Here is a 16,377-nt window from a genome sequence, read left to right on the forward strand (position 1 = left end):
AACTTCTCTTTATCACCTTCAGTTTCAAGACCCTTGGAGACAAATCAAGAGACACCAAAATCAGGAGGAGACCCAGGTGAACAGAAAACCCTCATGTGTGTGCATGCAAGCATGCGTGTGTGTGTGTCTGTGTTAACTATGATATAAAGAAGGGGTGGGCGATATGTCAGTTATGCTTTATGTATCTTGGCTGGTTCCGCTTGGGATGTGTAAAATTACTATATCGCAAACATCGAGTGTAAATTGTCACGTCATTCTTTTATCTATCTCTCTCTCTCTCTCTCTCTCTCTCTCTCTCTCTCTCTCTCTCTCTCTCTCTCATGAGACTCGCTTCAGCATTTTTCTCTTGCTCTTTTCTATGGCTCTCTCCCTCTCGCAGACACTCACACAAAAAGACAGACAAACATACGTCACACACACTCCTTCACCTATCCAGGTCACTTTCTCCTGAGCGATAATGTGTGAGCAGGTGGTGCGTGTACCTGTAGAGTGCCAGACCATGCCAGACCATGACCATTTAGTCATATTTTGTGACCATAGAGCAGCAGCACAACTTGCAGATACTGTTAATTTATTAAGCGGAGAGCTGTTAGTATGTTTCCAGCAGTAACAGTTGAACTTTGTGCTTACTTTTAACATCTGACTATTGACCAGTAGCTTCAAGTTCACAGCAAAAACATCAACACATCAGGCCTGAGACGAGCTGGATGCTTCAAATTTAAAGCACCAGTGGTTCGCTTTGATTTGTTTTGTAATAACAATGCTTTTTTCAACTTTGTTATAATAGTATTATTTAATTTTATTAGAACTGTATTTTATTAAACTTTATTATAACAGTGCATTCTTTAACAATATTTTATTTAACTTTAGTATAACATTACTTTAAATTTATTGTTACAGTATTTTATTGAACTTTATTTTAACAGCACTTTATTTAATTTTATTGTAACTGTAGAACATTTAATAATTTGTATTTTAGTAGTCTACGGTAGTTTAGAGGACATTTCAAAATATGGACATATGTACTGTATATTGCGATATAGCTTAGAAATATTGTGATACTGTATAAGAACATTCTTCTTCAGTGCTGCCAACACTCAAAACAAAACTGACAGTTCATCCTACAGTCACACTCTTTATCAATTCTCATAGAAACAAGTGGTATCACAGAATCACATTTACTGGATTGTACAATTACCATTTAATTTTCAATATTACTAACCATTACTAACAAAAAAAAGGTTTATCAAAAAACATTGACATATTAAAATCTTACCTGCACTCCACCTCAGTTTTTGTGTGGTGACCACAGCAGCTGCACGCCTGTCTGCCATCAAGCATGCTCAACCTGAGAGCTTCATTCACTGCTGGTGCTTCTACAGTGTCCCAGACTCATGCCATCTCTGCCAAAACATTTGTTTGGGAAACCCTGACTGTCTGTGCTCCAGGGGTTGCAATGAAAGATGTGATTCCTCCTGAACTGTATGAATGCTCACATTAATCATTTGTTATTATTCTGTGATTCTCCATTTGCTGTTCAGGTTTGAAGGAAGTTTTCCTCATTTCACTGCTGGACTCGACATCCTCAGCAGGTCCACACACACACACACACACAAACACAACCCCCCTCAAACACACTGAGGCAATTTCCAGTTAGCTTTCATGTAAATAATGGGTCTCATTCATGAAAAGTGAGTAAATCTGTGTGTAGATTTGCACATAAAAGCCTACGCGACTAAAAACCTACTCCGGATTCAGGAACGCTGCAGGAAACTCAGATTTGATCGTAAACACGTGTGTATGATCATAAATGCTAATCCATTGTAAAGTGACAGCGCGCTCCCGGTAAACAGCAATTAGCATAAATCCCCACCCATGAATAGCCAATGACCACCATATAAGGAGGTGTAGGTGCATCCAGTCGACCTGTCAGTCATGGTGCAAACAAAGAAAGAGAGAGAACAGAAAAAGAATTTCTCCGAAGTGGAGATTGAAATAATTTTGGGTGAAGTGGACTTAAGAAAAAACATTTTATTTTCTTCAGTTAGTAGTGGTGTGACAGGGACAGGCAAAGCGAAGGCCTGGAGGAAGGTAACAGATGCTGTTAATGTTGTCTCCGTAGTACAAAGAACCATGTCAGAGGTGAAGTGTAAATGATTTGATATGAAACTGGAGGCAAAGAAACGCGTAAGCACACACAAAAAAGTGGTCACCAAACAAACAGAAGATTCATTTGTGGGGTTTTGAATGAAGTGGGAACGGGAAACCAGAGATGTTTTTGAGCGTAATGGATAAACGCTAAATCAGTGATGGCTGTCGGAATGTAGAGCTATTTACATTTTTTTTTAACAAATGATATGGATTACATAGGCCTATAGCCTATAGCAGTTTTGTATGCATCGTCTTCAAATTATTTGAATCTTAATAGCCTAAAGCTCTGTTTAATACGTAAATTAAACAGTTTTCAAATCAGATTTATTCATTCAAATGATCAAAAAGCCAAATAAATAAATAATTCTTTCAGCTGGCGCGTGCTCCTTCGTGGCTCCACCACCTGCTGCTTCTGCTGCCCCTGCTGAACCCAGGCACCGAGGCTGAAGAGGCTGTGATCCGGCTGTCCTTACAGATTTTTTTATTATCATCATTCTTGTACTCGTCTCGTTCTCGTCGTCCTCCGCTTATCCGGGTCCGGGTCACAGGGGCAGCAGCCTCAGCAAAGAGGCCCAGACAGTCCTCTCCCCAGCCACTTCCGTCAGCTCTTCCGAGGGAACCCCGAGGTGTTCCCAGGCCAGCCGGGTAATGTAGTCCCTCCAGCGTGTCCTGGGGCGGCTCCGAGGTCTCCTCCCAGTTGGACATACCCGAAACACCTCCCAAGGGAGGCGTCCGGAAGCCATCCTTACCAGATGCCTGAACCACCTCAACTGGCTCCTCTTGATGTGGACGAGCAGCGGCTCTACTCCGTGTGGCCCAGCCACCGTGCGGAGGAAACTCATTTCGGCCGCTTGTACTCGTGATCTCGTTCTTTCGGTCACTACCCAGAGCTCGTGACCATAGGTGAGGGTTGGAATGTAGATCGACCGGTAAATCGAGAGCTTAGCTTTTTGGCTAAGCTCCCTTTCACCACAACGGACCGGTTAAGCGCCTGCATCACTGCTGACGCCGCCCCATTCCGCCTGTCAATCTCCCGCTCCATCCTACCCTCACTCGTGAACAAGATCCCGAAATACTTAAACTCCTCCACCTGAGGAAGGACCTCCCCCTCAACCTGGAGTGGGCAATCCACCCTTTTCCAGCTGAGGACCATGGCCTCAGACTTGGAGGTGCTGATTCTCATCTCAGCAGCTTCACACTCGGCTACGAACCGTCCCAGCAAGAGCTGGAGGTCACTGTTCGATGGAGCGCGTCATCCGCAAAAAGCAGGGACGAGATCCTCCCATCACCGAACCTGACACCCTCCACCACTCAGCTGCGCCTAGAAATTCTGTCCATGAAAGTTATGAACGGAACCGACAAAGGGTAGCCCTGGCGGAGTCCAACCCTCACCGGAAACAGGTCCGACTTACTGCCGGCCACGCGAACCAGACTCATGCTCCTTCGGTACAGGGACTGGATGGCCCTTAGCAAGGGGCCACCAACCCCATACTCCTGGAGCACCCCCCACAGGATGCCCCTGGGGACATGGTCGTAAGCCTTCTCCAAATCCACAAAACACACGTGGACTGGTTGGGCGAACTCCCATGCCCCCTCCAGCACCCTGGCGAGAGTAAAGAGCTGGTTCACGGTTTCACGTCCGGGATGAAAACCACATTGCTCCTCCTCAATCTGAGGTTCAACTATCGACCGGACCCTCTTCTCCAGCACCATGGAGTAGACCTTACTGGGTAGGCTGAGGAGTGTGATCCCCCTGTAGTTGGAACACACCCTCTGGTCCCCTTTCTTGAAAATGGGGACCACCACCCCGGTCTGCCACTCCAGAGGCACTGCCCCCGATGTCCACGCAATGTTGCAGAGGCGTGTCAGCCAGGACAGCCCTACAACATCCAGAGCCTTGAGATATCCAGGGCGATTCTCATCCACCCCCGGGGCCGCCGCCTCAGAGTTGCTTCACTACCTCAGCGACTTCTACCCCAGAAATTGGACGACCCGCCCCCGAGACCCCCATCTCTGTTTCCTCACTGGAATACGTGTTGTTGGGATTGAGGAGCTCCTCAAAGTATTCCTTCCACTGCCCGACAATGTCCCCAGTTGACGTCAGCAGCTCCCCGCCCCCACTGTAAACAGTGTGAGTGAGTTGCTGCCTTCCCCCCTTGAGGCGCCAGATGGTTTGCCAGAACCTCTTTGGAGCCGATCGATAGTGTTCCTCCATGGCCTCACCGAACTCCTCCCACGCCCGAGATTTTGCCTCAGGGACTGCCGCTGCTGCGCTCCGCTTGGTCCGCCGGTACCTGTCAGCTGCTTCCGGAGACCCACAGACCAACCATGCCCTGTAGGCCTCCTGCCCCGGTGTCCACCAGGGGGTTCGGGGATTACCGCCGCGACTCGCCCCAGCGGCCTTGTGGCCACAGCTTGCAACCGCCACCTCGACAATGGCAGAACAGAACAAGGCCCATTCAGACTCAATGTCCCCCTCTGCCCTCGGGACGTGGTCGAAGCTCTCCCGGAGGTGGGAGCTGAAGATCTTCTGGACAGCTTCTTCCGCCAGGTGTTCCCAGCAGACCTTCACCGTTCGTTTGGGCCTGCCAGGTCTGCGCGATGACCTCCCCTGCCATCTGATTCAATTCACCACCAGGTGGTGATCAGTTGACAGCTCTGCTCCTCTCTTCACCCGAGTGTCCAGAACATATGGCCGCAGGTCAGATGATACGACTACAAAGTCAATCATTGACCTGCGACCTAGGCTGTCCTGGTGCCACGTGCACCGATGGACATCCTTATGTTTGAACATGGTGTTAGTTATGGCCAAACTGTGACCCGCACAGAAGTCCAATAACTGAACACCACTCGGGTTCAGATCGGGCAGGCCGTTCCTCCCAGTCACGCCCCTCCATTTCCTGCTGTCATTGCCCACGTGAGCGTTGAAGTCCAGCAGAACAATGGAGTCCCCAGTCGGGGCACTGTCCAGCACCTGTCCCAGGGTCTCCAAAAAGGGGGGTACTCTGAACTGTTGTTCGGCACATAAGCGCAGACAAAAGTCAGGACCCGTTCCCCGACCTGAAGGCGCAGGGAAGGAACCCTTTCGTCTACCGGGGTGAACCCCAACGTACAGGCAGAGAGTCTGGGGGCTATCAGAAAGCCCACCCCGGCCCTCCGCCTCTCACCCGGAGCAACTACAACAAAGGAGAGAGTCCAACCCCTCTCAAGGACTTGGGTTCCAGAGCCGGAACTATGTGTCGAGGTGAAGCCAACTATATCTAGCCGGTAGCGCTCAACCTCTTCCACAAGCTCTGGCTCCTTCCCCGCCAGAGAGGTGACATTCCATGTCCCAAGAGCCAACTTCTGTAGCCGAGGATCAGACCGCCAAGGCCCCCACCTTGGTCTGCTACCCAATCCACATAGCACCAATTCCTTCTGGATCCCTCTGCGGGTGGTGGGCCTGCAGGGGGACGAGCCCATGTAGCCGGTTCGGGCTGGGCCCGGCCAGACCCCATGGGCGAAGGCCCGGCCACCAGGCACTGGCCCACGGGCCCCAACCCCAGGCCTGGCTCCAGGGTGGGGCCCTGGTAACCCTCTGGGCCGGGTACACGAGTCCATGTTTTTGTCCATCATGAAGGGACTTTTGAACCGTTCTTCGTCTGACCCTTCGCCCAGAACCAATCTGCCATGGGAAACCCGACCAGGGGCAAAATGCCCCCGACAGCATAGCTCTTAGGGTCATTAGGGCACTCAAACTCCTCCACCACGATAACGTGATGGTTCTCGGAGGAGTGAGTCATCATTCAACATGTTGAATGATGATGTTGAATCATCATTCAACATGTTGATGATGTTGATGATGATGTTGAATCATCATTCAACATGTAGAAAGAACGTGTAATCCATTGAGTCGATTTACACAGATAATTCACAATCATGAACCTAATCTGGATCTTAAATCTGCTAATTGCCAACTAATTTAATTAAATGTGTTATATTTTTATTATTTTGTCATGTTTAGATTACGTGTTTCAAAGGTGTCTGTGTATTGTGTATGCAACAGAACGCAATACGAATTAAAATTGTAATTTCCAATAGTGACAAGCAATATTTATGTGCTTTACTAAATTTACACAAGCACTACGAGTGGTCAGGAGCAGGAATAGATTTTGTTAGTAGCTACGAAAAGATCGGAGCTACTAAAATATTGATGAATGCGGACATGCACATAAATTTCCGTCTGCGAACAGTTTACACACAGATTCCTTCTGATCACGTTGCATGAATGAGACCCAGTGTGTTTATGTATACATTGTGTTTCTATAGGTATGAGGAGAGTTGGTTTCTGCTCCATAAAAGAACTAAGGACAGTGCTCAGGCTGCAGAGGTAGGAGCAACATCACTTCTTCAGACACCGTTAATGATCCACAATATCGAAGTAAACATGCTGTGGGGTGGGTGGTATGCCTGTATGAATAGTTCTTGAGTATTGGATGTTAGGGGTGGGAATCACCAGAGGATCCATGATATGTTATCACGATACTGAAGTCACAATACAGTATTATTGCGATTTCAGTTATGTTGTGATATTCTGAGTATTGCGATAAAATATATTATGATTTATTACCTTTTTATGAACTGTAAATTATGTCCCCAAAGGAAAACTTTGTCAACATCTGTTTTATTTCATATGAAAAAGGTTTCATTTTGTTCATCTCACCTCAGTCTTTTTTTTTTTTTTTTTTTCTTGCAGCAAAATGTATCAAGTGGACCGAAAAAGCAATTAATTTTGTTATTCTAGTAGGCTGCCTAAAGTTTAGTTTGTATTTGTAATATTAGTCATTTCTATGATTAAAAAAAATAGATACTTGGCACTGTGTGACGATACAGATTGTGGAGAAACTTAAGCTCAAACCTTAAAATTTCAGAAAAATCACTTCCCTGATATCAGAGAGAACTGTCGTTCTACTCTGTTTCAGTCAACTTAGAGGAGTGAACAGAGTCCAGGTTCTGGACCCAGGCAAGAAAAACACACTCCTGCACAAGATTGAAACAAATCAGCAAGAGCTGAGAGGATTCATTAATTGGTCAATCTACAGATATTTTATTCAATCAATCAATCAATCAATCAATTTTATTTATAAAGCCCAATATCACAAATCACAATTTGCCTCACAGAACTTTACAGCATACGACATCCCTCTGTCCTTAGGACCCTCGAAGCGGATAAGGAAAAACTCCCCCCAAAAAAACCTTTAACAGGGAAAAAAAAAACCGGTAGAAACCTCAGGAGGAGCAACTGAGAAGGGATCCCTCTTCCAGGACGGACGAGCAATAGATGTCGTACAGAACAGATCAATATAAAAAATTAACAATTCAATTCAATTTTATTTATAAAGCCCAATATCACAAATCACAATTTGCCTCACAGGGCTTTACAGCATACGACATCCCTCTGTCCTTATGACCCTCGCAGCGGATAAGGAAAAACTCCCCAAAAAAAACCCTTTAACGGGGAAAAAAAACGGTAGAAACCTCAGGAAGAGCAACTGAGGAGGGATCCCTCTTCCAGGACGGACAGACGTGCAATAGATGTCGTACAGAACAGATCAGCATGATAAATTAACAGTAATCCACATGACACAATGAGACAGAGAAAGAGAGAGAGAGAGAGATGCAGGTAATGACAGTAGCTTACAACAACATTATTGAAAGTAATAATATTATAGTTATAGTTCTGGCTACTGCGGTACAATATGTTGAAAGTATGTATTAATATCTGGCAGTATACAAGTGTGATAATAGTCATATGTGTATAATAACAGTAGAAGTATGACTAATGACTAATGATGGCAGCAGCAGCAGGAGGCATCTGGCAGGACCACGACAGCAGCACAACCACACACGTCACGCTGTCCAGGCACCGCTGCGATATGAGTTAATCTGAGAGACAGTGGAGCACAAAGGCTCCGGAGAAGAAGCCGAGTTAGTGACATCCAGAATGGCCGAGTTAGCAAGATGCAGTAATAGAATACGATAGAGATAGAGATAGAGATAGAGAAGGAGAGAAGGTGAGAAGGTGCCCGGTGTATTATAGGGGGGTCCTCCGGCAGACTAGGCCTAAGTCAGCCTAACTAGGGGCTGGTACAGGGCAAGCCTGAGCCAGCCCTAACTATAAGCTTTATCAAAGAGGAAAGTCTTAAGTCTAGTCTTAAATGTGAAGACGGTGTCTGCCTTCCAGACCGCAACAGGAAGATGATTCCACAGGAGAGGAGCCTGATAGCTGAAGGCTCTGGCTCCTGATCTACTTTTAGAGACTTTAGGGACCAGAGTAACCCTGCATTCTCAGAGCGCAGTGTTCTGGTGGGATAATATGGCACTATGAGCTCTCTAAGATACGACAGAGCCTGACCATTTAGAGCTTTGTAAGTTAACAGTAGGATTTTAAATTCAATTCTGGATTTTACAGGGAGCCAGTGTAGAGAAGCTAAAACAGGAGAAATATGATCTTGTTTCTTAGTTCCTGTTAGTACACGTGCTGCTGCATTCTGAATTAGCTGGAGAGTTTTTGAAGACTTACTAGAGCTACCAGATAATAGAGAGTCACAGTAATCCAGCCTAGAGGTAACAAAAGCATGGACCAATTTTTCTGCATCTTTTCGGGTCAGGATAGGCCTAAATTTCGCAATATTATGCAGATGAAAAAATGCAGTCTGTGAGATTTAAATAAGAATTGAAAGACAGATCGTGATCAAATATTACTCCGAGGTTTCTTACGGTAGTGCTAGAGGCCAGAGCAATGCCATCTAGAGAAACTATGTCATCAGATAAAGAGTCTCTGAGTTGTTTGGGGCCAAGAACAATAATTTCAGTTTTGTCTGAATTTAACATCAGGAAATTGGTGCTCATCCAGGTTTTTATGTCTTTAAGGCAATTATGAAGTTTAGTTAATTGATTACTTTCTTTTGGCTTCATTAATAAATAAAACTGTGTATCATCTGCATAACAATGGAAATTTACAGAGTGATTTCTAATGATGCTACCTAAAGGAAGCATATATAAAGTAAATATGATTGGTCCGAGCACAGAACCTTGCGGAACATGAACAAACTGAAAACGATCAGATAAATAAACCTTTTAGGTCAATTAAGTGTTCCAGTCTCTGTAGCATAATTTGATGGTCAATTGTGCCAAACGCCGCACTAAGATCTAATAAAACACGTACAGAGACGAGTCCTTTGTCTGAAGCAATCAGAAGATCATTTGTAATTTTAACTAGTGCTGTCTCAGTGCTATGATGCACTCTAAATCCTGACTGAAATTCCTCAAATAAATTATTATCATGGAGAAAATCACACAGCTGGTCTGTGACTACTTTCTCAAGGATCTTTGAAAGAAAGGGAAGATTAGATATTGGTCTATAGTTGGCTAACACGTCTGGATCCAGGGTGGGCTTTTTTAGGAGAGGTTTAATTACAGCTACCTTAAAACACTGTGGTACATAGCCTGTTAATGAAGATATATTGATCATGTCTAATAAGTGAGTGTTAACTAAAGGTAAAACTTCTTTAAGTAGCCTAGTTGGGATGGGGTCTAACGCTGGATTTCCACTGGATGCGTGTCCGTTGCGGAACGGCAGCGCTGCGTGCTCTGCCGTCCGTCAATACCCACCGGCTGCGTTTGCTGTGCGGTGTGGTGCAGCTCCGCTGGAAGACATCTCGGTGCACTGCCATGATTAATATCTCCTCGTCCATGGTGTTCACAGGGTGAAATGACGTCTGAAAACCTCTGACCTGTTGACTTCAGGCCTGCCTCTGCCCATTATGTAGTTTTTAAGGTGTAGTGCAGGGAGATATGATCCGACGCGAACACTATGTATTTTATTTTGAAAATTAACCAGATGTTTTATTGTGTTTCTGTGCACGACTTCCTGCCCCGTACGATCTGCTCTGTGCTCAATTGCTGCGTTGTGCTCCGGCATCCGGCAAAAATAGAAGTCCTGCGTATCTGTTGCAGAGGGCTCCAGAGTGCCGGAGCTGAGACGGAGCTGGAATGCAGCACAGCCGCAGCTGGTGGAAACACACACATTGACTAGAATGGAATCCTATCGGCTCCGCTGCCGTGCCGGAGCACAGACGCAACCAACACGCATCTGGTGGAAATTGGAGGTAAGAGACACGATGATTTAGATGAAGAAATCACTGTGGTCAATTCTCGTCTCGTCTCGTCTCGTCTCGTCTCGTCGTCCTCTGCTTATCCGGGTCCGGGTCACGGGGGCAGCACCCTCAGCAAAGAAACCCAGACAGTCCTCTCCCCAGCCACCTCCGTCAGCTCTTCCGAGGGAACCCCGAGGCGTTCCCAGGCCAGCCGGACGATGTAATCCCTCCAGCGTGTCCTGGGGTGGCCCCGAGGTCTCCTCCCGGTTGGATATGCCCGAATTACCTCCCAAGGGAGGCGTCCGGGAGGCATCCTTACCAGATGCCCGAACCACCTTAACTGGCTCCTCTTGATGTGGAGGAGCAGCGGCTCTACTCCAAGTCCCTCCCGGATGTCCGAGCTCCTCACCCTATCTCTAAGGCTGAGCCCAGCCACCCTGCGGAGGAAACTAATTTTGGCCGCTTGTACTCGCATCTCATTCTTTCGGTCACTACCCAACGCTCGTGACGGTAGGTGAGGGTTGGAACGTAGATCGACCGGTTAATTGAGAGCTTCGCTTTCTGGCTAAGCTCCCTTTCACCACAAAGGACCGGTTAAGCGCCTGCATCACTGCTGACGCCGCCCCATTCCGCCTGTCAATCTCCCACTCCATCCTACCCTCACTCGTGAACAAGATCTCGAGATACTTAAACTCCTCCACCTGAGGCACGACCTCCCCCCCGACCTGGAGTGGGCAATCCACCCTTTTCCGGCTGAGGACCATGGCCTCAGACTTGGAGGTGCTGATTCTCATCCCAGCCGCTTCACACTCGGCTGCGAACCGTCCCAGCGAGAGCTGGAGGTCACTGTTCGATGGAGCTAGGAGGACCACGTCATCCACAAATAGCAGGGACGAGATCCTCCCGTCACTGAACCTGACACCCTCCACCCCCTCGGCTGCACCTAGAAATTCTGAAAGTTATGAACAGAACTGGTGACAAAGGGCAGCACCATGGGCGAAGGCCCGGCCACCAGGTGCTCGCCCACGGGCTCCAGCCCCAGGCCTGGCTCCAGGGCGGGGCCCCGGTAACCCTCCGGGCCGGGTACACCAACTCTTGTTATCTTCCATCATGAAGGGTCTTCTGAACCATTCTTCGTCTGACCCTTCGCCCAGAACCAATCTGCCATGGGAAACCCTACCAGGGGCGAAATGCCCCCGACAGCACAGCTCCTAGGGTCATTAGGGCACTCAAACTTCTCCACCACGATAAGGTGACGGTTCTCGGAGGAGTGTGGTCAATTCTTGAAGAGAAATCAGAGAGAAGCAATCTAAATATATATTAGATCTTACAGCTGTGTTTGAGGGCAGATACCTACTATCTGAGGACAGGAGGTCATGAATTTTGCCTCTAATAGTTAGAATTTTTTCATTAAAAAGCTCATAAAATCATTACTGCTAAGGGCTAAAGGAATACAAGGCTCAATAGAGCTGTGACTCTCAGTCAGCCTGGCTACAGTGCTGGAAAGAAACCTGGGGTTCTTATTTTCTTTTGAGACTCCTTTCAAATTTTCGCTATATTTGTTTTAACTTACGGGTTTGAGAGTTATACCAAGGAGCCAACTTTCTTTGCTTTGATAACTTCTTTTTAAGAGGAGCTACAGAGTTGAGTGTTGTTCGCAGAGAGCCTACAGTGCTATCGACAAGATGATCAATTCAGGAGAGTTTAAAGTCAGTACGGGAAACCTCTGTTACTGAAGGACATGGTATTAAATTTAACGGCAGAGTAATCATTTCCTTAAATTTTGCGACAGCACTATCTGATAAACATCTAGTATAGTAACTGTTGCTGAGTGGCGTGTAATCGAGTAAAAAGAAATCAAAAGTAATCAAATAATGATCCGATAGCGAGGGATTCTGTGGAAAGACTGTTAGGTTATCAATTTCAATTCAAAAATTGGCTGCGAGGTTTTCCAGGTTGGATGTAAAAGACTAAGAACAAGGCTTTCAAATGAATTATAATCTAGTTTAGGTTTAGGGCTGATTAACAGACTAGAGTTAAAAATGGCTGCATCTCCCCCTCCTTGACCGCTGCCTCGAGGAATGTGGGTATTATTATGACTGGGAGGAGTGGATTCATTTAGACTAACATTCACCTTGACACAGCCAGGTTTCAGTGATGCTGAGTAAATCAATATGATTATCTGATATTAATTTGTTTACTTACACTGCTTTAGATGATAGAGACCTGATATTTAACAGTCCGCGTTTAATTCTCCTGTTTTGTCTTTCTGTCACAGAAGAGGCTTTAATGTTTATGAGGTTGTTATGTACAACTCCTCTTTGTTTAATTTTAGATTCAGATAATTTAGGTGGTCGGGGAACAGACACCATTTGTATAGTTATGGGTGGGTAACTGCACTAGAAGCTCAGAGAAGTGTATAAGACTTCGACTCTGAGTCCTGATCTCAACTCAGGGTTGTCAGGGTTTTGAATTAGTAATAAACTTTGCCAGGTTTCTAGATATGAGAGCAGCTCCATCCAACGTGTGATGAATGCCGTCTCTCCTAATAAGACCAGGTTTTCCCCAGAAAGTTTTCCAATGGTTGAGGAAACCCACATTGTTTGTTGGACAAAACCTGGACAGCCAGCGATTAAATGATGATATGCCGCTAAACATGTCATCAGTGGTCAGATTTTTGAGGGGACCAGAGAAGACTACAGAGTCCGACATGTTTTTTTGCGTATTCACACACCGAGGCAATATTAATTTTTGTGACCTCCAATTGGCGTAACCGGGTGTCATTGCCGCCAACGTGAATAACGATCTTACTAAATTTACGTTTAGTTTTAGCCAGCAGTTTTAAATTTGATTCAATGTCGCCCACTCTGGCCCCAGGGATACATTTGACTACGGCTGCTGGTGTTGCTAGCTTCACGTTCCTCAGAATAGAGCTGCCAGTGATCAGAGTTTTCTCCTCAGCAGGTGTGTCGCTGAGTGGGGAAAAGCGGTTAGAAACATGAATAGGCTGGTGGTGAACTGTGGGCTTCGGCTTGGAGCTACGCTTCTCCCGGACAGTTACCTAGCCTCCTGGCTGCACGGGGGTTACCAGGGGACCGCTAGCAGAGGCTATGCTATGTGGCTCTGCACCGGCTACAGGGGACTGGCTATCTACCGCAGCTAACGAGTGATTTTCCATGGTGTGGAGCTGCGTTTCTAATTCACTGAGCCTCGCCTCCAACGCAGCAAATAAGCTACACTTATTACAATTACCACTGTCGCTAAAGGAGGCAGAGGCATAACTGAACATATGGCACACCGAGCAAGAAAGAGCAGGAGAAGGAGAAGCCATCGCTAAGCTAATGTAACGTTAGCTAACAAGACTAATAACGTGCAAAAAACAACTAAGAGATTAGCAAGAAAGTCATGAAAAGGAGGAGAGCTGTAAGTGCTTAAACAGAGCTAGTGTGGGTTAAGGCTTGAATTAGATCTTAAGAAACCGAAGTGGGGAAAAGCAGAAAGCAAGCTTGTAGAATTCACTAGAGCAGCACAGAGACGCTGTCACAGAAAACACCGGAAATGACACAACACTCTTACCGCAATACGTCAGCACGTCGGCCTCTCCGACAGAAATTTGGAGAATCACTTAACTGTAACTGTAAGTTACTGTTCAAGCCAAATAAACTAGGGATGCACAATATTATCAGCACGTCATCGGTATCGGCTGGTATTGACTTCAAAATGAAATAACAGAATTGGCCAACATGCTGATAATATAGACCCTTTTAGGGCTGACGTCACAATGATGTCAGTTTTTTAGATGGGAGGACAAAACACGACTCGCCACCACAGGACTGTAGGCTACATAGGGGTCTTAAAATGTTGTCTGATTGTGTTATTGGGAGCCAGAATAGAAGGAGTCATGGCTCAAAACTTCAGTTTTATCGTGTGTCAGCCACCACTACCTGTTAACAAAAATGAACTATGGTTAAATATGATAAGAATAGCGGACGTAGGAGGTGATCATCAAAAATCTGATCATATCAGGTCAGGGAAAATGTATTTACTGTTGTAGTAAATGTGTAAATGTTATCAGCATATCAGATATCGGCAAAAAAATCCAATATCATGCATTCCTAAAATGAATAACTGTTCCCTGGTTCTTTAGGATTTGTTGCTTGTCTCTGTTTTATGTCATTGTAAATTGAATATCTTTGCGCTGTGGACTCTTGGACCATGTGATTCATCGATTAATTGAGAAAGTAAACAGTAGATCAGTTAATAGAGAAAACAAGCATTAAATGCAGCCCAAAAACATGCAGATGATTCCAGTAATGTGTCCCTCCACAGTGCCATGCTATTGAATTAAATTATAGCTGAGCACAAATGGATTCTCTGTCAGTTGTTTTCTGTACAACAGAAACATCATGGTAGAGGTTGAAGTCCTTTCCTGAGAGGTTAGAAGAAGACTGCAGACTGATAAATTACAGCAGACTTTCCTCACACACTGAGGAGTTAGCAGTTGCTAATGTCAGTGACTTAAGCCCCTGAGAGGCTACAGAAGACTGTAGCTGCTTCACAAGAAAAAGACTTGCAATCATTGGCTGTATGAAAGTAGGGTTGGGCAATATTAAAATTCTCCGACTGACGGTATTGCTTTACGAAAAGCAACAATATACAAAATTATCATCCAGAAAAACAGCTGAAGAGAGAGAGGCGCATAAATACAAATATCTATGGACTGGAGATGCATATTTCATAATACCCGTAAAAGTGGCCAATAGCCACAATCTAAAGGGAGTAAGTGCTGTTTTACACTTGGGCATGCTGAGATCAATTAATCAGATCAGTCAGCTGATCAGGTTGTCTTTGTTCGATAACACATTTAACCATCCTCTCACAGTCTCGTCACTAAGGATGTCAGTTTCGGTTAGTTTTGCTTTCAATAGCCAAACACCCTTTAACCGACAACTAATTGGGGTGGGAATCACCAGAGGACCCACAAAATGATACTGTATCACGATACTTGGATCATGATACAGTATTGTTGTGATATGCTGAGAATTGCAGTAAAATATATATTGCAATTTATTATCTTTCTTTACGCCTGCAAATTATTTCCCCAAAGGAAAACTTTGTCAACATCAGTTTTACCTCGTAAGTTTTCAGTTTGTTCATCTGACTTTAATCATTTTTATTACAGCAAGATGTGACGCAAAGCAGACAGACAGACTGACCAACACTGTCATAAAACCTGTCAGAAATACTGCATACACCTGACAAACTGAACTGTTGGCAGATTTAATGCCCTCTGTGAGGCCAGATTAAGCATGTGAGCCAAATACTTCATGCAGGTATTCTGCTAACTGAATGGCAACACCCATGTTTGAAGTGTTGTCTGTTACAACCCTCAACCCCCCCTTCTTATGCTGCATTTTGCAGGAGGTCTGCAACGTCGCCAGTTCTCTGTGAGATAATGTGCGGTTATAGTCACATATGAATCCAATGACCTTGAAGTCCAGGTGTCACAAGTTAATGCCACCCTTCCTGCTTTTCTCAAAGATTTCTCAACTTTATGCTTCACTTCTTTGTAGAGCTTGGGTATGGCTGTGCTGGTGAAAAATGTCAGGATGGAGTTACATACCTGGGCACCAGTGTTTTTAGCATGCAACAAAAGCTTTTGTTTGTAACATCTCTGTAAAGACGCAGAGCTTTGCACATGAAGTAGGTGGTGGACTGTGTTATTTTTAGCTCTTTCAGAGTTGGATGGTAGTTTTGTCAAGCTAAGTGTGTCCAGTATTTTTCCGCAGGGCGGGTTTAGCGTTAACTTGGCTGTCAGTGGCTAATGCTATCTCTGGATGGTGGAGTGTGAGGTGAACACTCATGTTTATAGTATTCCCAGAGTATTTTATTCTCAGATGACACTGCTTGCAAATTGCTTGTGTCATATCCAAGTTATAAAATCCAAAATAAGTCTAGACGTTTGATTTGAACGCTGACGGCGCATTTCTGATTTCTTTCCCTGGTGTCTCCATCTTTGTTTTGATGAACTTCCTGCCAAATGCCAAATTGATTTTATTATTCTAGTACCAAAAGTTGTATTTAAATG

General features: G+C 45.3%; 1 protein-coding gene across 2 annotated transcripts in view; it reads left to right on the forward strand.

The window, feature by feature from the left end:
• dtnbp1a (dystrobrevin binding protein 1a) overlaps positions 1-16,377 on the forward strand; it is a 68,069-nt gene that overhangs the window by 14,798 nt on the left and 36,894 nt on the right. The window contains exons 2-4 of one of the 2 annotated variants that reach the window (XM_049583200.1): positions 23-76; positions 1,542-1,592; positions 6,460-6,520. In XM_049583200.1, coding sequence (XP_049439157.1) covers positions 23-76; positions 1,542-1,592; positions 6,460-6,520 — 166 coding nt within the window. Of the gene's footprint in view, positions 1-22; positions 77-1,541; positions 1,593-6,459; positions 6,521-10,149; positions 10,302-16,377 lie in introns of those variants that run through there. The other variant, XM_049583201.1, reaches the window with a different exon arrangement.

Source organism: Epinephelus fuscoguttatus, linkage group LG8 (assembly GCF_011397635.1).
Source record: "Epinephelus fuscoguttatus linkage group LG8, E.fuscoguttatus.final_Chr_v1".
NCBI lineage: Eukaryota > Metazoa > Chordata > Actinopteri > Perciformes > Serranidae > Epinephelus > Epinephelus fuscoguttatus.